This window comes from Diabrotica virgifera, chromosome 10, assembly GCF_917563875.1.
Source record: "Diabrotica virgifera virgifera chromosome 10, PGI_DIABVI_V3a".
Taxonomy (NCBI): Eukaryota; Metazoa; Arthropoda; class Insecta; order Coleoptera; family Chrysomelidae; genus Diabrotica; species Diabrotica virgifera.
The window spans coordinates 111,641,864-111,668,902 of NC_065452.1; the positions used below are offsets into that span (position 1 = coordinate 111,641,864).

Genomic DNA, 27,039 nt, shown 5'->3' on the forward strand with positions numbered 1-27,039 from the left:
TATAAATTTGACCTTGTTGCAATTGGTGTCATATTTTTCGTGCATTAACAATTTGAATTAAAACTTACTGTAAATAAGTAGTCAAAACAATTATTTATTTTATAAATAAAAATAAACAACATTCAGATCGAAATAGGAAAACGAGTATAATACAGTCAAACAATTAATTATAATAGTGATTTGTAATAGTAGAGGAATTGAAATTAAGATGACGGACAGCGGCAGCGATGCTTATGTATCAGAGGATGTTAAAAGGAAAGGTAATGAATTTGATGAAATCTTTAGTAAGAGCAGAAAAGTGTATCGATCTCCCGATAAAAAGAATGCTGGAGGTAGAGAGAATGAAATTACGGAAATGATGAAAACGTTAATAACTGATAATAAAAAGAAAGATAAGGAACTAGAGGATATAAAAAACATGGTGGGAGAGTTGGTAGGAGAAATGGAAGAACTCAGAAAAGAGAATAGCGAGTACAAAGAAAAGCTTAAACAAATAATTCAAGAAAATAAAAATTTAAAAAAGGAAATGATGAGTATGAAACAAAAAATGGATAAATTAGAGCTAACTTTAGAAATCTGTCAGAAAGAAACAAAGAAAAATAATTTAATAATAAAGGGTTTGCCAATAAGTACGTCTGATATGGAATAGCTTAGGAATGAAATAGGAAACTTTTTAAATAAAGAGCTACGAATAATGGCAGAGTTAAATAAGGTACAAAAGATCAACGACAATATGTGCATTATTGAGTTTAGTAAGTTTGAAGACAAACTAAGAGTACTAAAAGCAAAAAGTAATCTTAGAAGTTATAAACAACACCGCGTATACATTGAATGCGATTTAACACTTAAAGAGATTGATATGCAAAAAAAATCTTAGACATATAGCAGCAAAAGAAAAGGCAAATGGCAAAAGAATAAAAATCGGTTATGGTTTTATCGTTATTGAAGACACCAAATGGAGATGGAACCATCGTACGAATGATATAGAAATAGTCAGAGATAATGTAGCAGCAACTGGTTCAAAAAAGAATGTGTGTGTACTTTGTACGCACGGAAGAAGTTATACTTCTATTATATAATTTCAACGAAATAAATATACTTAACAGTTACAATACAAAAGATTAACAATAATTACCAAAAATTAACCAAAACTTAACAATGCCAAATATTAAAAAAAAAAGAAAAAAGTATGAATCGTCCGGGATTTGAACCCGCAATCTCGCGATTTCTCGATCTCTGGTCCAATGCTCTACCAACCAGGCCATCAAGGCGCATGTTACTGACGTTTCAGATATACATAATTACACATCACGGTGACAAGTGAAATATAAAAATATATGTTTTATTATTTTACGCCCAAGGAAGACAAATCCAAAGACACAAAATTATAATAAATAATACATTTACTAAAAAACACTAATATATTATTTTAATGGCTTATTTGCGCTGATACATAATTTGAAAGATTATCAACTAAACGTCATACTGTCTGTGTGCGCATGCGCGCAGATTTATGAAAAATTTTACTCTCAATCGCGCCTAAAGAAGTATAACTTCAAAAACTACTAGTTAATGCAAATTCGAGGATGGATATGGATACGAACGTGGCACAGATTATGGACATGAGAGAATATAACAAAATCGATACGAGTCTTGACAAAAATATGCAAAAACTAAACCGTAAAGATACAAACAATGAAAGAACTATGAATGCAAAAAAATGAAAAACAAAATAAGTATTGGAAAATTGGATTGTGGAATATACAAAGTCTAAACGGTAAAGAAGAGGAACTTATTGATGAGTTTGAAAACACAAAAATGGATTTTTTAGCATTATGCTAAATGGTTATTGACCTAGTATTAGTACAGAACAGATATAAAAATGAAATAGCGGACGTTCGTGTAAAAGAGGTTATGAGATCAGCTCGGATCATTTTCTCGTTGAAGCTAAAATAAAGACAAGGAGAAAACAGACATTTAATATTAAAAATGAAGAAAATCGCTACGAACAACCAAGTATTAAAGTTTACAAACTTCAGTCTGAAAATATTAGGAAAGAATACTGTCGTAAATTAAATGAATAAATACGAAAAACAAATTGGAAAAATGAGGAGGATATAGAAATATTATGGAATATTTTTAAGGAGCTGATATATGCAACTGGGAGTAAAGTATGTGGTGTAACGAAAGGAAGATATCTGAAAGGTACAGCTTGGTGGAATAATGACATAAAATTGAAAGTTTCGAAGAAGAAAAAATTGTGGAAAAAGTATATAAGCAATAAAAGTGAAGTAATTATCAAGAATATAAGGAACAGAGAATATTGGTTAAAAATAAAATTAAAGAAGCTAAGAATCGTCAATGGGAAGAATTTGGAAATAAAATGGAAAGTGATAGTAAGGGTAATGCGAAGTTGCTCTATAGGACCCTAAAAAATCTAAGACAAAAGAAATCAAACGGAGTAACAGGTTTAGAGAACAAAGATGGTAACATATTATTAAAAAATGAAGAGATTACCGAAAGATGAAGGGAACATTTTATGGAATTATTAATGGGAGACAACAACGAAATAGAGAATGACAGGGAGGAGTACAATTTAAATGAACAACAAGATGATGATGACATAACATACGAAGAATACAGGGAAGCAATTCTAAAATTAAAAAATGGCAAGGCTGCAGGACACGATAATATTAAAGCTGAGCTAATTAAATATATGGAAGGAGACGGATTACAATTACTATGGAAGATCATAAGTAGTTGTTGGCGTACCGGATGCATACCTAGAGATTGGACTCTTGCAACTATTCTACCATTACACAAAAAAGGTGATAAACATAAGTGTCCTAACTACAGGGGAATATCATTGTTGGTAGTTGCTAGTAAAATCTACGAAATAATACTAGAGAAAAAGCTGCGAGAAAATATCGAGGCCACACTGGATGACAGCCAATGCGACTTTAGGCCAGGGCGAGGTACAACCGATCTCATATTCACGGTGAGACAGTTATCAGAAAAAGCTTTAGAGCATAACAGTAAGTTGTTTCTCTGTTTTGTGGACTTGGAAAAAGCATTTGATCGCGCGCCACGGAACAAAATCTGGGAAATATTAAACCGTAGAAATGTGAAACCGAAGTTAATCCAAGCAATAAAGAGTATATATAAATGTACACGTGATAATGTAAGAACGAACAATCGCTCATCTCTAGAATTCTACACAAGGACAGGTGTAAGACAAGGTGGTGTTCTGAGTCCTTTGTTATTCATCGCTCTAATGGGCGAAATTGCAAAAGAATGCAGGGGTAAGGTAAAAAGAACTAGGGTTGGGGTGTATAAACTTCAACAAGTTTACGTGTCAGAGTTGATATATGCCGATGACCTGGTAATTGTGGCAAAATCAGAAAAAGACTTGCAAGTGAATGTGAATGTTTGGAATGAAGCCTTTAAGAAATTTGGGATAAAAATAAATATTGAAAAAACAGAAGCTTTACTAATATCGAAAACTCAAGAAAATATAAATGTAAAGCTGAATAATGAGACCATTACACAAGTAGAGGACTTTAAGTATCTAGGATCAACAATGAATGGGCAAGGAAATATAGAACCAGAAATAAACAGCAGGGTAATGAGTGCAACAAAATTATACTATGCACTAAATAAAAGTTTTATTAGGAAGAAAGAGTTAAGCCTGAAAATAAAAATGAAAGTATTTCAAACTGTATACGAGCCGGTGCTACTCTACGGTAGTGAAACGTGGACAGTGAACGACAACATCCGTAGTAAAATTCAAGCATGCGAAATGCGATATTTACGTGCGGTATCAGGGGTAACCAGACGTGATCGTATAAGAAATGAAGACATACGTGAAAGGTGCGGTGTTGGAAGGACCTTAGACAGTCTTGAAACGAAACAGTTATCGTGGTTCGGACATATGGCGAGAATGAGTGAAGGTAGAACTGTAAAGAGGGTATGGAAAGCGGCATCTGACAACAAACGACGAAGAGGCAGGCCAGCAAGAACGTGGAACGCAAATATTGGAAAGGCTTGCGTAAAGAAATATTGGGTGGAGAGAAGCAGAAAGACTAGCTACTGACCGAAAGGCATGGAGACGTTTGATTTCTCCACTTACCTCGACACCGTAAGGTACAAGAGGACGGCTTAAGTAAGTAAGTAAACTATCTATTTCTATAAGTTCTGTGTTATTCCGACATTGAGGTATACGATTTATAGATTTATGTTGAGCGCTCATCAAAGGAATTATGACCTGACAGCGTAAATCTATTATATTTGTATTATAAGGGCGGTTATTTTTGATACTTTGCTCATTTTAAAAATATTTGAATTTAGTATTCGTTGGTCTCTATTAGTTGCAATTGACTGTGTTGTGTTCGCATTTATTCAAAGTCAGTTTTGTGTTTAAAAAAATCAGGTAAGTGAAACTAAAAATTATGATGCTATGATATTTCGCAAATAAATAGTATCTAGCATTTGCATTTTGTCAAAGAAAATTGCTTGGGAAATATTAAAATTTAACTACTTTTGCTTTTTTATTATTTTATTTTTACTAAATTCATTTCAATAACGAGTTAAAGAAAGACACATATTAAAAAACTCAGTAGGCTATTTATACTATTTATTATGTTCGGTTTCAAGCAAGTTTTATTGTTGTTTTATTTACTTTATTCAAATACTGTGATAGTACCATCATATTTTATTATTTGGAATAACCATCTCTCCCAGTCCCGGTTGCATTTTTATTTAATTGTTTTTTTACAGTATGGAACAAAAAAGAAAAAAAATATCTGGAAGTCAATATAAAAAGAAAGGCATGCAGAAAGAGGAAGGGAAAAAATTAAGTAATGTTATGAAAGGTGAACCGTTTACGTCATAACAGCGACTGCTACAAATTTGACAAATAAAAATTTAGTTCTTCTTTCTAGAGATGAAGAAAAACAAGAAATAATAACATTAGGAGTTCCTTCCTCAAGAGCCGGGAAGCAGTAGCTGTGGCTGCCAACAGATATTACAAGAAATTCCTTCTGATGCTGCTTTATGGAATATTTTCATTATGTCTTCCGAAACACGTCAAATATTGGTTGAGAGGGCTCCATATCAAATTAAATAATTTGATTTTCATATTAATAAACGAAGGTGTATGTATGTCTTCATTCAATACTTTCAATGGAAAAAGAATCGGATGTAGAGGCAAATAATCTTCTAGAAGAATTGCGTAAATTATCCCAAAAATGATACCATACGCCATGAAATCTTTAGGGATTTTGAACTGTTTGTAGCAAGAGAATTTTATCACTAACAATTTTATTAACACTGTCCCTGTCTTGGTAGCTATAGTAGGAAAAGAAGTTTTTCAAAATTAAAAATCCTCACTAGCTGCTACTTTACACTACACCAATCTGATTGTTGTAGTTGATAAAATTATAATTTTTGTAAATAAACTTACGTGCATAGAAATCGGCCCACCTAAAAATTTGGTCATTTTTGAAGTCTCGTATTTCCTAAACCTGTTGGCCAATTTAAGTTATTTTTTTAAATGCCTTATTCTTCAACAATATCGCTGTAATAATATTATTGCTACACAGGTAAGTGTTATTTTATACCGGGTGTAACAATGATAGTGTGTTTTTTCCTCAAAGTTCGGAACACCCTGTGGAATATTCTATCTATCTATCTATCTAATTAGCCTTCTTCGGTCCATCAATAGTATCAATACAGGGTGTTTCTAAATAAGTGCGACAAACTTTAAGTGGAAATTGTGCATGAAAAATAATGACCGTTTCATTTATAAACATATGTCCGCAAATGCTTTGTTTTCGAGATACGGGATGTTAAATTTTTTTTACACACTGACGATTTATTTACTGCTCCAAAACCGGTTGAGGTATGCAAATGAAATTTGGTGAGTTTTAAGAGGTAGTTATTGCGCATATTTGACATACGATTAAGAATTTTATATCCACCATTGGCGTGCATACGGGTTATATTACCCGGTCATATTACCCGTATGCACGCTAATGGTGAATATAAAATTCTTAACTGTATGTCAAAAAATGCGCAATAATTACCTCTTAAAACCTACCCAATTTCATTTGTATATCTCATGCGGTTTTAGAGCAATAAATAAATCGTCAGATTGTACGAACAAATTTAACATCCCGTATTATGTTAACGGTCATTATTTTTTCATGCAGAATTACCCCTTAAAGTTTGTCGCACTTATTTAGAAACAACCTGTATTGATGAAGAACGTTGCTAGTTGTTAAAATACCTAACTTTTTTATTATCCAACATAAGTGAATGAATCAAAAAGCAAAATGTTAAGAAAGCCTAAGGCTACAGTTGAGTTTTAATTTAAATATTTTATATACGCTAGAATATTCCACAGGGTGTTCCGAACTTTGAGGAAAAAACACACTATCATTGTTACACCCGGTATAAAATAACACTTACCTGTTTAGCAATAATATTATTACAGCGATATTGTTGAAGAATAAGGCTATAACATAATAAAAAATCACTTAAATCGGCCAACAGGTTTAGGAAATACGAGACTTCAAAAATGACCAAATTTTTAGGTGGGCCGATTTCTATGCACGTAAGTTTATTATTTAATTTTAATACATATTTCATTTAATTTAATATTGTAGTATGTTTTGTTTTTAAAAGAAGACTTGCATCATATTGAAAAGATGTACCGCACGGCTCTGTCTATCGATTAAAACAAGTTTCAGCTTGTGGGTATGAAATCGACCTCTAGGCACACATCGAATTATTAATTACAATAATTATAAATAAAAACAACTTACCTTTTCAAGAAAATAAGCTACATCAAGTTTGATTTGCTCCCTAATCTTGATTTCATCTGATCCTGAGTCAGATTGTGGGGAAATTTCCTCAGATATATTTACATTTCTACTTTTCAATCTTCTTAATGATTCTTCGGTTTTGCAAACTGACCTTAACACGCTCTGGACCAAATTCAAATAACTAAAAAATGAAAAGGGGTTGTGAATTAAAAATAACTAAACACAATCAAAACAATCACATTAACACTATAATAATTGTCCAATATCAAACATTCATTATTCATATCCGATATTGAACAGTATATTTTTACCACCCCGTATATGACATGAACCAATTTGTTATTATATAATTACATGTACGGGTCTCTAATTTAGTTCACGAATTGTAAACTGTAAACAATAATTCGGGCAATTGCATTATTTAATTTGATGATCAAATATATTTCTTTGTTCTCAATATTTGTAAATATACTCAGCGCGTGGCTTGACACCAATACTAAGTGCCACCGCTGAGAAAGAATACACATTTAGAATCATTCTCAAGAATCAACTCAAGCTGTCAAGATGTAACTTCAAATAGAGTCTTCATCAGTCTTCAACTAAACGCGTACCAGTAACCAGTCAGTGTTCAAAAGTTCTCCCGGGGTAAAATTACCCTAGTGTCGGTTCTATAAATAAATTCCTTTATCGCTATTGGTGTTTCCATCTGAACAACGTTCTCCACTGAGCCCCAGAGGGATTATACATTATACAATAATATTAAATTAACAAGATATGGGCCGACGAGGAGCTACCAAGGAATGGAACGAGGGTGTAATCATCAAAATATCAAAAAAGTAAATGCGAGAATGCGAGTAAATGCAAGTAAATGCGAGAATTGGCGAGCCCTGTGATGAATCACTCACGTTAAATATAACGTAAAGTTATCCTGTAGTTAAGTTATAATCATCGAATTGGTGTGATGTATCATAAGGTTTGTTCCAACTCGATACAAAACCGTTCTTGAATCGTTACGCGCATGCGCATACTCGTAACCGTTCAAGAACGGTTTTGTATCGAGTTGGAACAAACCTATCTTTAACTTAACTACTTGCGTTATTTCTTGACAGTTCTTGAGTTATCTGATATATTAACTGTCACTTTATAACGCGACGTTAAATCTCGAGTTATGAGATAACTTTGTAGTTATGTAAGGATTTAAGGTTAGGTTTGTTTTGATTTGTTTTTAGATAGAAATCAAGCGAATATTTAACGTAGAACGCTGCTTCAGGTTATCCCAGGAGCTTATGCGGCATTTTATTAATTTAATGAATCAAATTTAATATCAAATATAAAGCAGCACAAAATTAAAAATATCAAAAATATAGACCTAAGGTAACAATTAAAAACACGTAGGTAATAATAAAATTAAACCAATAATTAAAAATGGCAGTGTTGGCAGGTTTAAACCAACATGCTTAAAACCTTGGTTTAAACCAACTGGTTTTTTAAGAAAAAACCTGGTTTTTTATTGAGCCTCCAAACTGGTGTTTTTACTTTTACTACAAGTTTTTAATACAGCTGCTGAAAATGAAGAAAATTAAGATAAATAAATTCTATTTTTTTACTTTCGAACTTAGTTATTTTGAATATTATTACGTTTGAAGATGTTTTTTTTTTGTTATATTAATTTTTTGTGTGTAAATAAAAATAAAAATTGTCTTCATCATTTTTTTCATTGTTAATTACTATTATTTTATAAAATAATTTATTTATTTTTAAAGTATTTAGACGTATTATACTTTGTATCAAATAAACCTGGTTTAAACCAAATAAACTTGGATTAAACCAAAAAACCTGGTTTTTTGGTTTTTTTGAAAAAACCTTGGTTTTTACCAACCCTGAAAAATGGAAAATAAAGCTAATAATTTAAGAATAGAAGGGTAATACAATTTTAAAAATCATACAAAAATGAAATCGAGATATAAAAGTTGAAATTTATAAACATAGGGATTTAAAGTAGAACCATACATACTTTTATGCAGTGCTGCCAGAGAAATTTTTGTAAATGCACTGGAATGACTGGAATAGTGACACAAAATGTATTAAACCAACCCATTTTGTACAAAAACTTAAAAAAACGTCGTTTAATGTTATTTGAAGCCATATTCTTACATCACAAAATTTTAGGTTTTTACTTTAGGATACTTTGGTATCAAAAGTTTGGTTGTTAATTGTATCACATTGGTACAATCGTACCAACTCTCGCAACGCTGCTTTTATGGTTATCTTCCCATCCTGTGCCATGTTCCGATCAATCTCTCGCACTCACTCCAACTTCTATTATTTTAACATAAGGTTCTCTTTGTTACTCAAATGTGATTTCTTTTTTAACGTTTAAGAAATAACTATCTCATAACGGTGACGGATACGTCACACCGAATTTACGTAAATAGTTATGGACATATAGTTATGGATAAACAGTTATCCGTCAGAGTTATCTTAACTTTAACGTAAACGTTAAAGATAACTTCGGTCATCCATCACAGGGCTGAATAACACTGCTGAGTGCTACATAATATCCAAGATTATATTGAATAGACTAAGCCAGAGCTAGACAAGAAACTAAGAAGCAACCAAGTAGGCGTTCGCGCTAAACGCTCCACTATCGACCACATTTGTACTCTAAGAATTATCTTGGAACAAGCTAGTGAATGGCAACGAAATATAACTATAATTATTGACTTTGAAAAGGCCTTCCGTAGTATAAAAAGAGAGCAAATGTAGAAGAATTCTGAAGCTATATGGACTACCGATTAAATACATTAAACCGATCAGATTATTCTACAAGAGATATAGAGCCAGACTGGAACATGCGGGAAAAATGGTAGAAGATACAGCTATACAAAGCGGAGTTAAACAAGGATGCGTACTGTCCCCGACGCTATTCCTAATAATAATGGATTGGGTCATGAAGGTGTCATTGGGTCATATTCTCGTTTTCTCCTTCAACGTGCTGACACAGAGATGTTTGGATGTTAACCGTCCTCTTTACGTCTGTTTTATAGACTACAATAAAGCGTTTGATAAAGTAAAACATGATCGACTCATGGAAATTCTGAAAACTAAAAACCTAGATGAAAGAGATTTAAGACTCATAACACACCTATTACAATCCTATTACATAACCTATTACAATCAGCGAGCAATAGTAAGAATTGAAAAAAAACATCTGAAGAAATGGAAATAAAGAGAGGAGACCGGCAAGGCTGCACACTATCACCTCTATTATTTAACGCTTATTCTGAAAAGGTAATGCGAGAAACTCTGGAACATGAAACAGAGTAAATGGAGTCTTAGTTAACAACATCAGATATGCAGATGATACAGTAATAATAGCCGATAGTTTACAAGACCTGCAAAGACTCATGAGTAAAATAGTAAGGTGTAGTAGGGAGTACGGACTCTCTCTCAATATCAATAAGACGAAGTTTATAAAAATTAGTAAAAACAACGATAATACTAACGAAATCTTGATAGTATTGGGTCAGCAGATCGAAAGAGTAAACAAGTACACTTACCTAGGAACACTTATAACAGAAAATAATGACTACACTGCAGAAATCAAAGTCAGAATCGAAAAAGCACATTCTAATTTTATGAAAACGAAAAAGGTCCTATGTATCAAAGATTATGTAACGCCTAACAAAATGTTACGTATACAGTGTACTATACTATGGAGTGGAATCATGGACGTTAAATGTAGAGACAATGAGACGACTTAACGCCTTTGAAATGTGGACCTATAGAAGAATTATGAGGGTTTCCTGGGTAGATAGAGTTACGAACAACGAAGTACTAAGAAGAATAGGTAAAGAGAAGGAAGTTGAACTTACAATTAAAGAAAGAAAACTACGGTATCTCGGACATGTGATGCGGAGATAGATGGCATAATGCAAGGAAAGGTAGATGGCAGAAGAAGCATCGGAAGAAGACGAATTTCATGGCTGAAGAACCTGCGAAAATGGTTTGGATGCAATAACTATTTAGAGCTACTGCCTCAAAAATTAAAATAGCTATGATGATTGCCAACCTCCGTAGCGGAGATGACACCTGAAGAAGGAGAAGGGTCATGAAGAAAGTAAGCGATAAAAACAGGTATTAGGTGGATCTTGCATAACCAGTTGGAGGACTTGTAGTTCGCAGAAGATCGACAAGCTTGCAAAATACTCCAATGTACTGGTCATTAAAATAAATGCAGAAGAAACGAAACTCTTATAAAACAACAGCCAAGAAACTAAAATTGAAATAAATGGAAGACAAAAAAAGACGGTAGGAGTTCAGATGTAGAAAAAAAATAGTAAAGTCACAACATGCATATAACTCCTTAAAAAAATCTGGAACACACGCGATATACCTATCAGATTATCATAATTAACAACCAAAATCAAAATATTTAACAGCTGTATTAAGAGCATAGTATTGGTGCAGAATCTTGGAAACACCAAGAAACTACCAAAAAGTTACAAACCTTTGTAAGTAAATGGTTGAGAAAAATCCTAAAAATATACTGGCCTGATAAAATAACAAACAGTCACGATTAAAAGAAGGAAATAGAAATGGATTGTACATGCTCTAAGAAAAGACCAAAATAATATAACCAGACAGGCACTCAAATACCAACCAGACAAAAGAAGAAGAAGACCCGTAATAGCTGGAGAAGAACTGTAACAAAAGATCATGAAAGAATTGGTCTGAGATGGACAGAGGTCAAACGGAGAGCGAGAAATAAAGAGGAATAGAAAAGACGTACAAGAAAATTTCGAAAGAAGAAAACAATCAGCTAACTTTCACTTTTGGCTACGAAATGCAAGAGGGCACAATACTCCATAAGGAAGGAAGGTAGTAGAGAAAACATATCAAACTAAAGGTAATAATCACCTCTTAAGGATTTTAGATGTGCTTATGGCAGTGTATTGGGGGACAATTTAATATCCCAATACACTTACTGAAGTTGGTGAAAGCAACCCTCTCAACAGTCGAGTGTAAGGTTAGAGTGCAGAATGGAATATCAAGAACTTTCCAGACAGAAACCGGACTTCGACAAGGGGATAGTCTATCGTGCTTTCTATTGCCTAGAGAAAGCTATTAGAGAATCTGGAATAACAACAAGAGGGGCCAGTGTACAAATACTAGCGTATGCAGAGATGGCATTGATATTCTTTTTCTCATGAGCATCTTTCAGTGCCTCACAGTTTTTCGATTTCTTTCTAACGCATTAAATTGTATGTGACAGAAAAATAGGCACGTCTGTGATTAGAAACATTTATAACATTTATTCTAGTTGTCGATAGATGGCGCTATAATCGAAAAAAATTATTTACGAATTATATAATATATCTACTAGGGTGGGCCGAAAAATGTTTTTCTGTAAAATAACATCACCTGAGGTCAAAAAAGTTGCGTTGTACTAAAACACAAATTTTAAGCCCAAAATGAGTAGTTAAAAATATTTTTCTCCACTGCCACAAAGCCTCTATATTATTTTAATATAAAATGTCTTTGTGGCAGTGGAAAAAATAAAAAAAATTGACTTTTTCGAACACAGATCTACATATTTTTTATTATCTAATTTTTGAAACATCAGGGTTATTTATTTTGTACCCAAAAAAAAGTTGAAATAAAATCTGTATTGTTGTGGCTGATTCATGTATACGTTATATACTAACGTATACTTTTTTGGGTATGTCGCCACCAAATAATAAATAGACAAAAATTAATTTAGAAACCTACTTTAAAAAATGCGATGAAATACTCAAATAATAATATATTATATACGATAGTGTAAAAAAGTTAACATTACCAATCGCTATTTCACTTCTAAAATGACGTAACCTTGACGTCAACGCTTCTGTACTGAACGGTACTGTCATAAATACAGGGCGTAAAGGATCCATTATATTGTTACCTACTGGAGAATAACATTGAAAGTTCCCTGCAGTGGTTTGTCTGCCAACAGGTTGCCTATAATTCATGTATTTGAACAACTGGATAGAAGTACCAGTGGACCACGTTCATTTTCGGGCCTCTTGGAGAACGACTGCATGCTTGCGAAACTCTATCTTAGCTTCATTTTCAAAAATAGAATCATCAGCTGAGGATTTCCGCAATAACGATCTTAGTACATATCAAGAATTCCTGTACGATATTTGTCAAAACAGAAAGTGGTGTTTGTTCAGAACAACTTTCTAAGAGATAGCCTGGGAAAATGGTTCATTCTCGTTGGCTTACCACTGCTTCCCGTATCTTTCGGTTATATGTAGCAATCGGAAACCCCTCGGAAAATTTACAAATACAAAGTCATTTTATAATAAAAGTGTATGTGCCCATGTGGTTTTGCATTACGACTCAACCATCATGACTTTATGGTGCAAGACATCTATTGAAGACAATAAGACTCTGCGAGCAGACCTTTTCTTACTACCAGAATTAAAAGATTTAGTCTACAAAAATATTCAAGGAAAGGGATACTTTGGCAGTCCAGAGAATATTATTTTGATTATGCTATTTGGTGAACGCAAACTCATAAGACAACTAGGATTTTAAACAATTTTTAAAAGGATATAATTAAATTACAAAGATAAGCGATATTTCGTAGTAACAGAATTATTTTTTTTGCGCTAAGGAATACTTTGAGATTATCGACTGTCAGCAAGTTTTATGAACAGAACCTCGTGTAGCTAAGAAGCTATCAAAAGACCAACTAAGGGAAGTTGTTGAAAATCTCGACACCAGTCTTTTTGCATATGTGACAGCGTCACTTGTCGCACACAAGCGGTTGAGAGGGCGTATTTTCGTTTATTTTTGTGTTCAAACCAAAGTCAGCTTTAGCACAATTTAATTTTTTTGTATGCAAAAGAAATCTACCATACAAAAAAGATAGTTATTTTGAAAAATCCCTAGTTTTATATAGCTCTGTGGTAGTGGGAAAAATTATTTATCGGCCAAAATACATACTATGATGGCAGTTATCTTATCAAATGCGTTTTTTGGCTCAGGAGACCATAATAAATTGAAAAAAAAAACGAATTTGACATTTATTAGATGATTAGATTTTTTCGTAAAAATCTCATTCTTATACAGCTCTGTGGCAGTGGAAAAAAATAAAATTAATTATAAAACAAAACACTTGAAGTAAGTTATCTTACCATACATCTTTTCTGGGGTCAGGAAACTTAATTAAAAGAACAAAATAAAAGGATCCTGGTAGGATCGCCATATGATGGTTCCTGTTTATCTGAACAATCTCAGATAATTGAGGGGTGGTTACCCCCTACCATAAGGGTTGATGAAGTAACAATACTCACTGTAGATTCATTTATTGGTACGTTGAAGTAACTACGGTAAAGAGCTGGTGGTATATTATTTAGTAACTGTGATGTTTACTCGTTGGGATCTCAAATACCAATGACTAATCTTTTCGCCATGAAAGTAGAACTCAAAGTGGATTCCCCTGTTTACTATTTGGTATAAATAAAAGTGAGAGTGTTTAGTAAAAGTGCTGAATCGACTAGATTATAAATAACGAATACTAATTGTTATTTCAAACTGACCTTGTATCGAAAATCGACACACTGATGTGGTAATATAGGTCAATCGTATTTATTATAAACAAACGTATTTGTTTTACCAAAGACATTTAATTATTAAAAGAATTTGTCTTAATAAGATGATTACTGAGATGCAGTGTATCCCAATACAAACACATTACTTAACGGCCCACCCTAATATCTACGAATATAATCTGTACAATTTATAAGACTACACAAATCAAAGAAAATACCATTTTATAAATGCAATAAACACAATTGATTTGTTTTTATGCCAAATTGCAAATAAAATGTGACAACTGTCAGATTTAACTAAAATGTCATATAAGAATAAATGTTATATAATGTGTATTATCACGGACTTACCTTTTTTCTATCATTTGTGAAGCACTGAAAAATACTCATGAAAAGGACTCAATACTCATCATTGCAAGAAGAAAGGCGGACCTGGTTCAATCGTTCACGGCATTGGAAGCAGCAGCAAAAATAATGGAGCTACACGTTAACACTAATAAAACTAAGTACATATATGAAGGTCACAAATAATAATCAAGTAGCAAAACCCGAAGATCTAACGATTGGAACATACACTTTCGAAAAAGTAAGATATGTAGTTCATATATCTAGGTTCACAAATCAACCAAAGTAATACAGTAACTTCAGAAATTACCAGACCTATATATCTAGCAAATAGAGCGTACTATGGATTAAAGTCCGAATTGAAACTGCAAGGCAAGCATTTATAAAAATGAAGACACTGCTTACAAACAAAGACCTTCAGTTGCCTCTCAGATTGAGGGCTCTAAGATGCTACATATTTTCTATATTACTATACGAAATGGAAGCTTGGACATTGAAGAGACAACACATAAGAAGAATAGAAGCGTTCGAAATGTGGTGTTACAGAAGAATATTGAAAATTCAGTGGGTTCAAAGGATTACCAATGGTGAAGTGCTACGACGTTTAAATAAGGAGTTAGAAATTATGAACAGTATAAAAACAAGAAAACTGGAATATTTGGGTGACATTACCAGAAGAGAAAAATATGAGTTGCTGAGAATTATTATGCAAGGAAGGATCCAAGGAAGAAGAAGCATAGGAAGAAGACGCGTCTCCTGGCTGAGGAACCTTAGACAATGGTTTAGCTGTAGTTCATTACAACTGCTCAGAGCAGCAGACAACAAAGTGACCATAGCCATTATGATATCCAACCTCCGATAGGAGATGGAACTTTAAGAAGAAGAAGATGGATTAAAGAAACTCTTAACATCAAACATAGTCACGAAAAGAACAAAAAAATTGATAAACAGAATTTTAACCAAGCCCGTCCTCACTTAAGCGTCAGAAACGTCGACGATAACAAAAAGTTATGAAGAACGGTTAGGCTGTTTTGAACATAAAATCCTCAGACATATCTATAAAGGCTTGCAGAAAACGGATTAGGGCGTAGACGCTATAATTTTGAGTTTTACCGTCTTTATAGTGAGCCTAGTATTGGTAGATCTATCAAAATAAACAGGCTGCGGTGGCTAGACCACTTAGGCCCAAACCAGACGGGCCACTCTGCAGCGCTACTCTGTGGATCCACAGAGTGGCTGAAACAGGCGATGTTCTAGCGCCGGCGACTACGCTGCGAAGTGGATCGTTTGTAATGGGTGAGAAAAACCAGTAGGTTTAATCAAATGATTAAAAACTTGCCGGCTAATATTTTTTTAATTAAGTGTGTTCAACAAAATCAGTGTTTGTAATGTCCATAGTTTTGGTTGGTAAAAATACCAATAAACTCCATAAATGAAATTAAGAAGAACCAGATAAAAACAGCTATATCACAGAAAGAAACACATAAAAAATCAACCAGTACATCTGGTATCCTACAGGCGTAAAATAGTTTGATACAACCTGACAACTGAGTGAAAGTGAAAAACATATTAGCTTGCAACCCCCTTTTAACTGATATTTTATCGTTTTGTTTTCAACAACAAACAATAAAACCTTTTTGACCTAGGATGGGACCCCACTATTTTACATACATAAACAAACAAGATTGTAAGTATTTGTTTTGTTCAGTTCAAATGCATCCAATGTATAATAAAATGTAAATATAAATAGAGAAAACATTGCTTACGGGATTTATTCTTTTCGATAGGGCTACCTACCTTCTTTAAAATCAGAAACAAATAATTCAAAGATGACGTCCTACGCTTTTCCTTTTAATGCCCTATATGCCCTCGGGTTCTTGTATCACTTATATCCGGTCTGTTTTGCACTTCAATCAAAAACCGTTCCGAATCAAAATTCATTTTAGGTGCTCACCCTATAAATTCTCGTAAACATCTGCGGCAGCTACAACAGTAGTCCGTCTGAATGGCGTTTGCCACTAGTGGACGCCACTAGCAGTGAGACTCGGCGACTGTGGCTGGCCACAGTCGCTCGTCTGGGGTGCGACGTCAACTTCACATAAAAACCCACGGTAAATCATCGGAAGCTGCTTTGTGGATCCACAGAGTAGCGCTGCAGAGTGGCCCGTCTGGTTTGGGCTTTTGAGAGAATAAATGAGATGGAGCCGTCGAAACACATTTATAACCAAAGACCGGATGGAGTGAGGAGCAGCGGCAGGCCCAGAGGACAATTTAAGGACCAGGTGGAAGACGACTTACGAGTATTAAGAGTACGAAATTGGAAAACCAATGCTAAGGATAGGAAGGAATGGAAGCTAATTCTGAAGGAATGGAAGCTGATTCTGAAGGAATGGAAGACTATGATGATGATAATGAATAGTCACCTCCATTGTTTTCTATATTTGGAATAAAGTTTATCCCAACTGTTAATTAAATTAATCTTATTAGAAATATTACTTACTGGTTAGTAACTTGCAGGATTATATCATTTAAAATTTCAGTTGTTCTGTTTTTTACGACAACTGTAAATTCATTATGGAATGTAGTAATTGGTTTCACAGCATCTACCATGTAAGAGCTAGGTTCTTTTGGTGAACTTCTGTTGGTTCTTCTGTATAATCTTGGTATTGATCCCACATGTTGAAGTTGGTTGCATATCTCATCTACTTTCATTTTTATTAAGTTACTTTTCAAAATATTTTGAAGACGAATTATGGTTTTCCGGTTGGCCTTGATTATATTTGGGATAACATACACCCAACTAATTATTCCATATATGGTTGTACTAACATTTGAAGGATTATCTAAAGATGGGCAAAGTAAGTTTTCAACAAATGTGAAATCAATTAACGAACTCATGATGAATTTTTCTGTTTCTTCAGATGTAGAAAACTTTACCTAAAATAATATTTTAGTAAGAATTTCGTGATACATGCTATATAGGGTGAGGTGCGAGAGAATGCATGGCCTACTCTTTCACAGACATTATGAAGACCGGTACCATACCACAGGAACTCAAACTCTCGACGGTCATTGCCATATTAACACCAGGGAAACCAAATGATGACAACCCTAAAGTGGCATTCATAAAGGAGACCATCGGATGGTATCATCGCCTAGAGCCTAGTATCGTACTCTTCATTTTCGTGAACGCTCGCATTTAACATAATGAATTTTATTTTACCTGACGATCGATAATATGGTACGAGCAGTACGAGCAATACTAGGGAGCGACGGTCGGCGTCTCGTTGTGAGCGCTCACTAAGAACTACTATCGGTGACATTTAAGCTACAAGAACGACTTAACTACAACAGAATTAGTGCAAAGCTACTTGAAACAATCAAGGCAGGCAGGTTTCCGACTCAAAAGAAGCTGCGCAGATCAGGTTCTTCCACTTTCCACATTTATTGAGGCAGGGTTCCAGAAAAAACTTAAAACTGCAGCCGCATTCACAGACCAGTGGCCTAAGATACAGTCTGGAGAGAAGACATGATATACAAGCTCCTCCGTACAATCCCCTGTAAATCCACCGCTCGAATAATCAATAGCATGCTAGCCGACCGAACGATTCAAGTGGTCGTGGGAACCGACATCAGCACCCCAAGAAAACTGAAGAATGGACTGCCTCATAAAGCTCCTCTTCTCTTTAGCCTGTACATCGCTGTTATACCAGAAACCAGATGCAGGAAGTTTGGTTACGCCGATGACTGGGTCCTAGTAACAAGGTGTAAGTCATTTGAAGAAACAGAAAAATCCTTACGGCGGACTTATACACGGAAAGTATTTCCGCGGAGGGGAAAGTATTTCCGTAAATAGAGGCTCCAACCAAACGCTATGAAAACAGAGGTTTCTAGTTTCCACCTAAACAACAAGCTTGCAGGAAGAATACTCAACATCCAATTCGAAAACACCACACTCGCCTACAATAAAACACCAAAGTACCTTGGGGTGACTCTTGACAGAACCCTATCCTTCAAGGAATATCTGACAAAAACAGCGGAAAAACTTAAATCCAGAAAAAACATAATCCAGACACATGTGCAGCACAACATGGGGAGGATCGGCTTCCACCTTGCGATCATCTGCCCTGGGCCTTGTCTTCTCAACCGCGGAATACTGCTCTTCAGCCTAGCTTAACAGCCCACATATACACAAAGTAGATGCCCAATTGAACAATAAAATGAGAATGATTATCAAATCCACCCCTACACAGTAGCTCCCAGTCCTGAGCCACATTCCACCACCCAAACTACGACGCATACACTCACTCACTAGTGAGTAGAGAAAGATAATTGATAACGAGAGCCTGTCAATCCATCAAGATGTAGGTACTGCCAACGGTAACCGTCTACGCTCCAGACGACCGCCAATAAAAACAGCAAAGATTGTTGTGGAAAATGAGTTCAACTTAACGACCACATGGACTCAAAAATGGATTGAACAACAAAATAACAGCTTACCCTGCATCACACAAAAACCACCAGGTTTTGACTTACCACGCAACACATGAACTATGCTGAACCGAATCAGAACCCAACAAGGTAGATGTGGTTACATGATGCACAAATGGTGTAAACGACCATCCCCACTCTGTGTGTACAACCACAAACCATCTGTCACATCACAGAACAGTGTCCCACAAGATCATATTATGGCAGGTCAGAGCATTTGGCATTTCCTAATGGCGACTCCAGAGTCGATAGACTATATAAATAAGCTAGATGTTCGTTTGTAAGCCTATGTATTATGTATGTTTTATACAAAATATATGTAAATGCGTCAAGTGCCATACGATAAATAAAAATAAATACAGGGTGTTTCATTAATAATTGTCCATATAGTAATTGGAGAAACCTTAGCACAAAATACGAATATTTAACCTAAAACACTTGTGGTTCCATACTGAGTTACATGGTGTTTTATCTAAAAATTTAAAAACTATTTTTGCTCAGCATTTTAAAACTATTTGACGTATCTTTCTCATAATTAGCAGGAAGTATAGGTACTGTACCAACTACTAAATTATGTTAAAGAAACGTTTCTGGCTATTACCAGAGGCGTACGACGGGGGAAAGTGAATGGTTGACCCTTTCCAAATTCTACCCCACTGCCGAAATTGCTATTTTAGTTCAATTTTTGGATTCTTCAATACTTTCTATGAAAATAATATACTCTTCATTCGTAACGATAAAGTCATTAGTTTTCGAGATCTCTGAAGTTAAAAATGAAACGACACGGATATTTTGATTAATGTATTGTGTCGCTTTATTTTTAATTTCAAATATCTCGAAAACTAATCATTTTATCGTTACCAATGACGAGTATATTATTTACATAAATGTATTGCAAAATCAAAAATTTACACTAATATAGCAATTTGGTCAGGGGCGTAGAATTTGGGAAGGGTCAACCAGCCACTATCCCCTGTCGCACGTCTCTGGTAGTAGCTAGAAACGTTTATTTATCTTAATTTAGTAGGGTGTACAGTACCTACACTTTCTGTCAAGTATGATAAGGATACGCCAAATAGTTTTAAAGGACTGGGTACAAACAATTTTTAAATTTGAATCATATGAATCATATCATAAATTAATCAAAATAACTGTGCCGTTTCATATTTAACTTCAAATATCTCGAAGACTAATGACTTTATCGTTACCAATGAAGAGTATATTATTTACGTAGAAAGTATTGGAGAATCTAAAAATGTCACTAAAATAGTAATTCCTCCCGTGGCGTAGAATTGGAGAAGCGTGAACCATTCACCATCCCCTGTCGTACGCTTCTGGTAGTAACTATAAACGTTTGTTATCATAATTTAGTAGGGTGTCTAGTAGTCGCACTTTCTGCCAAGTATGAAAAGAATACATACGTCGAATAGTTTTAAAATGCTGAGCAAAAATAGTTTTTAAATTTGTAGATAAACACCCTGTAACTCAGTAAGGAACCACATTGTATTTAAGTGTTTTAGGTTAAATCTTCGTATTTTATGTTAAGGTTTCTCCAGTTACTATATGGACAATTATTAATGAAACACCCTGTATAGGGTGAGGCAGATAAAGGGCCAATTAAAAATATCTGGAGAACTAAAGGTAACTGGCGTTAAAAAGAAGGCGAAGGCGTTTTAAAGAGCAAGATATTTAATGAAAATATTTTCATCCATTTGCTACTTCCGGTTAGACCCGGAACTTACACTTCGTTCGAACTACGCTAAGACTACTATTAGTGTGTTGTCTGTGTGCTATTAGCGGAAGGTCAGTTGGTCGTCCAAGAAAAGATTAAAGGATGCAGTAACAAGTGATATACGTAAGATGGGAGTACAACAATGGGAGATAATTAGACAAGACCGGAGGAATTGCAAGAGTTGAGGAAAATAGTAAAAAAATAGTATACAATCTATTATACTAACCTTCAAAGTTGTCTCAGACCACTTCAAATATCGGGACAAGAGCAACATTGATAATCTTATAAACTGATCAGCAAGTTGGTCTAGATAAATATCTTTGTCAAAGCACTGAGAAACAGCTATCCACAAGGCTAAAGTAGGTTTTAACTTGCAAGAAATTTCATTTTTGGCAGCGTAAAACTCGTTTACTTCCACATCAAGGGCAGATTCAAAATCACTAGCTATTTTCTGGTACCTAATTTCAAGGTACACTGGTAAATTAAATCGTTTCAGATGCTCTGTGAAAGATTCATCTTGGGTTATCAAATCTTCATTCTTACACTTTTTTGAAATTATCAAAAGAACTTCATATGTACTTTTATACCGTTTTTGAAATTGCTCTGGATTACCAGGAGCAGTAATGTGTGGTAAACCTTCACGGGACTGTTTATCAAATTCTTTCCAAAAGCTATTATAGATAAAGTTAAATGCATTTAAGTCGGCATTAGTTTCAACTACAGTGGTGAGTACTTTCATATTTGTATCTATAAAATCCAGGGCATTTTTATAAATTTTATCTACACTTTGGTTTGATTTTTCTACGCTATTATCACTAAATAGTCTTTGTAAGTAAGGCCTCACTACTGTCCTCCTGTATATATCTTCTGCATCGTTATGTTTTTTTAAGCTGTCATACATTCTTAAACATCTAGTAACAATCTCAGAGTCATCTGCTTCAATAGCTTGAAGAAACTTATTGTTAATAACTTTTACTAGTTGATCTTCCACAGTTACCATTATATCCTGCATATCTGTGGTCACTATTTCTAATTCATCCACATAACTCTTTTGCAATGCATATTTTCCCACTATTCTTTCTAAAATAATTAAGTCTAATGACTCTGAAAAATTTTTTAAGAGTTTGTCTATATAGACAGAACAAGAAATGACTCCAAGTTTCAAATTTAAATTATTTTTACTGGTGTTATTGTCCTTAATATTATTTAGAAGCATTCCATAACTCATTTCTGCATTACTTATTAGTTGATTTAAGGCCTAAAACAAAAAAGAATTATGAAAGAACTTTGGCAGAAAATAAAGCGAAAAAATTTAAACAAAAAATAGATCTATCTGATAACAAAGCTAAAACAGTATGGTCAATAATTAATGGCATCAAGGGTAATTCAACAACACAGAGGGAAATTCAAATCCCAGGAGAAGGTAGTACAGTGGCAAAAAATGTTAACGACTATTTCTTAAACTGTGCGTCACTGTTGGTATCTTAATTTTCCACAGACTCTTATGAATCATCTATAAAACAAGCGAATAGATCTATGTACTTAAGGCCTGTAACTCAGGAAGAAATTGTTTTAATTATAAAAGGTTTGAAAAATAAAGAGAGTAGTGGTGATGATGAAATTTCAACATCACTACTTAAAAGATGTGTAAATGAGATTGCAATACCAGTAACATATGCAGTAAATACTTCTTTTAAATCAGGTGTGTTCCCTGATATACTAAATTAGCAGTAATTAGACCTTTACACAAGAAAGGAAGTATGACATAGATTGAGAATTATCGGGCAATTAGCTTGTTGCCAAGTTTTTCGAAAATACTTGAAAAATGTATGAGCAACAGGTTGATTGAATATTATGTTACAACACAAAGTATTCAATAATAGTCAACATGCATATTATCTTAAAGGCAAATGGGCACAGACAGCCATATATCAATTCACTCAAAGTGTTTTACAAGCACTAGAACAGAACGAGGCAATATTAGGGTTATTTCTAGAACAGGGTTCTTTCACAAAAGCATAAGATTGTGTAAATCATGATCTATTACTGAGAAAACTAAGCTTATATGGTATAAATGGTGTAGCTCTTAAGTGGTTCAAATCATTCTTATCAGGAAGATCAGGAAGGGTAATTGTAGTAAAGGATAATAATTAAATCATAAATTAAACCTATAAAATTAGGCATTCCTCAGGGCAGCATAATAGGGCCTATAATTTTCATTTTGTACATAAATGATATGTCTTACTGTCTTAATAACAACAATTGCAATCTAATTAATTATGCTGATGTTACAAAGGTCCTAGTAACAGCAGATCATTTGGAGATTCTACTAAATGAATCTGTTGATATTTATGGAGACATGTTAAAATGGTTCTCCAGTGAAGGACTAATTATTAATATACAAAAAACGAACTGTTTAATGTTTAGAACAACCAGATCAAACATGGAATATCCAAGTGATCTTCTGTTATATATCCTTCTGACCTATATTGAGGAATGCCTACTATTCCTCTTCAGAAATAAACACCTATTTAAGTATTAATAGGGAGATTAAATATATCTACCCCATTCACAGATTGACTGTGACAGAAAAAGGTGCCACATATTCTTGCATGAGATTCTTCAATAAATTGCCCCATGACATTAGAGTGATGACAAATCTAACGCAGTATAAAAAGGCTGTACTTAGATTACTATTGCAGATAGAACCATACTTATAAGGTAATAGATTTTATGAATTCAAATATGTAACAGGATTTCTGTAATTTTTTTCTTTTTTGACATGTATTTCGCTCTGCGTATATGTGTATGTCTTTGTATATGTGTGTGTACAATTTTCGAAATAAAGGTTACTACTACTACTACTAAACAAAACAGAAATTTTATAAAAATATGAACAATAACACATTCGCTGCCATCAGTTGCCAAAAGACGTTTTGTTTGCTTGCCAAAAGGAGTCAGGTGCCACTGTCGCCTTTTGGAATAGAATAATTTTTATTTGCATAAAATTTTTACATATTTGAGAAAATAACGTCAAGTAAAAGTAAAAGTAAAAAGAAAAGAGATTGTATAAATCTAAAGTACATAGAACAATTATCATAATTAAAATTAAAATTAAAAATTAGACATTACATGTTACAAAAACAAAAACAACTAATACTCCAGGTATTTCACCACAGTATATGGTTCTACAATGACCAGATATTTAAATAACTCTCTTTTAGATCTTCCAAATGGAATCTCTTGTTTTAACGCTGATGGTAACTTGTGGAATTTGATACAGGCATATAGTGGACTCCGTTCTGTTAGAGTAAGCCTGTGTCTAGGAATAGTTAGGTTTAGAGCTCTTGTGTGATTTGGCATTTACAAACTGTGGAATTTAATAGATTTTTTTGGATTGGCTCAATACTAAAGTAACTAATAAATTGGTGGCAGCGAAAGTGTTACAGAATAAGACTTTTCCAAAAGTTTATAGAGAAATTGTAGATAAAAATGGCGAAAATATAAAGATTCAAGTAACAGAAAATAAAATAAACAACCAGAAACCTTATATAAAAATTCATAGATGTTGTTACATTATGCGAATTATTGCCCCAGGACCCCAAGAAATGAAACTGGCCGCTATTTTTTAAATGAACTATCTGGGGGAAGTCCATATAAAAGGCTATCGTCTTATGGGTATATTTATTCATTTCAATATTGTGAACAAACTACACATTGTCAATAAAAATGTTTAACAAACATTTTTTTTTAATTCTTGCTGTTTAAAATGTGATTTTTTACATTAGAAAATGTTTGTAAACAAAAAGTTATTGCAAATTAAACCAAAAAATAAGCATTTGAAGAAATGAAGATAGTTTATTTTTTAAATTTTTAAAAAATTAAATAATTTTTTAATAAGATAATTTAAAACCATGAAAATTTAAGACCTTAAGAAGAGAATGAGACCAAAGACCCTTGCTTATATTGTTAAAGCGGGTGTACAGCTATTTGAAAATGACATTTTTTCTCTCAAATGACATGCAATAAGCAAAATACTAAACATAAACAAACAAATAGAATCGTTTAAAAACTACTTGACTGATTGGGCCCATCTTATGCATGTATAGTAACTACACTCATTATGAAATGTTTTTAAAGTTGTTTATTGTTTATTTTAATTATCATAAAAAATTAATTTCCCCAAAAAAAAACAAAATGCATGATTATAACAGCAAATCCATTAAGATGTAAATTGGAGCTGGAGGTTCAGATAATGGATAACAAGTGATGGAGTTTAAATGCCTAGGCATCACACTATCTAGCTATGGAAAGCTCGAAACAGAAGTGGAAGATCAAGTGAATAGAGCAAACATAGCCGCAGGTTGCCTGAATGACACAATATGGAGAAATAAAAATATTGAAAAAGAAATGAAAGGCAGAATTTACAAAACAATCATCAGACCAATAATGACATACGTGGCAGAAACACGACTTGTGACAGAGAGTACAAAGAGATTGCTTGAAACATTGGAGATAAAAAATCGATAGTAAGACACTATGGGATATTTATTTTATTTTTTTTTTATGTAGCGTATGGCTTAAGTACATCACAGAATATATTTAGATTTATGCATTATACAATGCATCACAAACAGATGTCCAATTTTTTTATATACTCGATTGACCCTTCGGTTGCCATTACAAAGTCTATAGGGTCGCCTGTGTATGCTCTGCGTGGGCAGTCCTGAACAATGTGACTGGTCGTCTGTCTTGCAGCGCCGCAGTCACAAGAAGGCGAGGGGAGTTTACCCCATCTGTAGAGGGAGTCGGCGCATCTTCCACAGTTTGTTCGAATTTGATTAAGGGCTGCCCAAATCTTACAGGGACGTTCAAATTCGCCAGGTTTCCCTATGATGTCCGGTAGACTATGGTAATGCGGATCTGTCCTACTTTCCCAATCTTCTCTCCATTGGGTATTTAAGTCAAAGTTGGATTGCTGCTGATTGTAGAGGGGGTAACCTGGATCAGAGACGGTTTCCAAGAATATAGGGGATGTCGTTCTGGACTAGAAGCTGGCGACTGTCCATTATTTTGTTATATTCTTTAACCAATGCATGTTCGCGACGTAGGTTGGGTGGTGCTATATTACTAAGGGTAGGTAGCCATATTGGGTGTCGACCAGGTGAGTATGCCTGCTATTTAGCCACACTGGAGCACAGTATTCTGCTACCAGATATATCAGGCCAAGAGCAGAGGATCTTAATGTTGATGCTGTGGACGCCCATGTAGTGCCGCAGAGTTTCTGTATTATATTGTTGCGTATTTTCAATTTTGCTGCTGTTTTCGTCAGGTGTTCTCTGAATGTGAGCGTTCTGTCTAGAGTAACCCCAAGGTATTTCGGGTATTTATTGTGTTTTAACAGCTTGTTATTAAAATACACTCGCAATTCTCTGTTTGCCAGCTTGTTGTTGAGATGAAAAGCTGATACTTCAGTTTCAGTTTTTGATTAAGAAATGGCTGTAGTCTCCATTTCTTAAGATATTCGCTAAGGATGGATAAGTCATTCGTGAGAGTGATTTCTATAGTTTCTAAAGATTGGTGGCTTGTTGCAAGGGTATAGTGGAATATTATAGCATCGATAAAATATGGAAATTAAAACTCAATTGTGGCCTTAGGCTTTCTTAACATTTTTTTTTATTCATTTGCTTATGTTGGATAATAAAAAAGTTAGGTACTTTAACAACTAGCCTTCTTTTTCGTCAATACAGAGTGTTTTTAAATAAGTGCGACAAACTTTTATTTACCAAATTTCCTTTGCATATCTCAACCAGTTTTAGAGCAACAAATAAACTGTCAGTTTGTAAGAAAAAATTCAACATTCCGTATCTTGGAAATGAAGCATTTGTGAGCATATGTTTATAAAGCAGTCATTATTGTTCATGCAGAATTACCCCTTAAAATTTGTCACACTTATTTAGAAACACCCTCTATTAATGAAGAACATGGCTAGTTGTTAAAGTACCTAACTTTTTTATTATCCAACATCAGCAAATGAATCAAA

At 34.0% G+C, this 27,039-nt stretch overlaps 1 protein-coding gene across 1 annotated transcript in view; it reads right to left on the bottom strand.

Moving 5' to 3' along the window:
- Positions 1–27,039, bottom strand: part of LOC126893323 (conserved oligomeric Golgi complex subunit 2) — a 65,655-nt gene that overhangs the window by 24,707 nt on the left and 13,909 nt on the right. The window contains exons 3-5 of the mRNA XM_050663369.1: positions 21,223–22,254; positions 17,274–17,710; positions 6,825–7,005 (exon numbers count right to left, since the gene is read on the bottom strand). Of these exons, the coding sequence (XP_050519326.1) occupies positions 6,825–7,005; positions 17,274–17,710; positions 21,223–22,254 (1,650 nt within the window). The remainder of the gene's footprint in view (positions 1–6,824; positions 7,006–17,273; positions 17,711–21,222; positions 22,255–27,039) is intronic.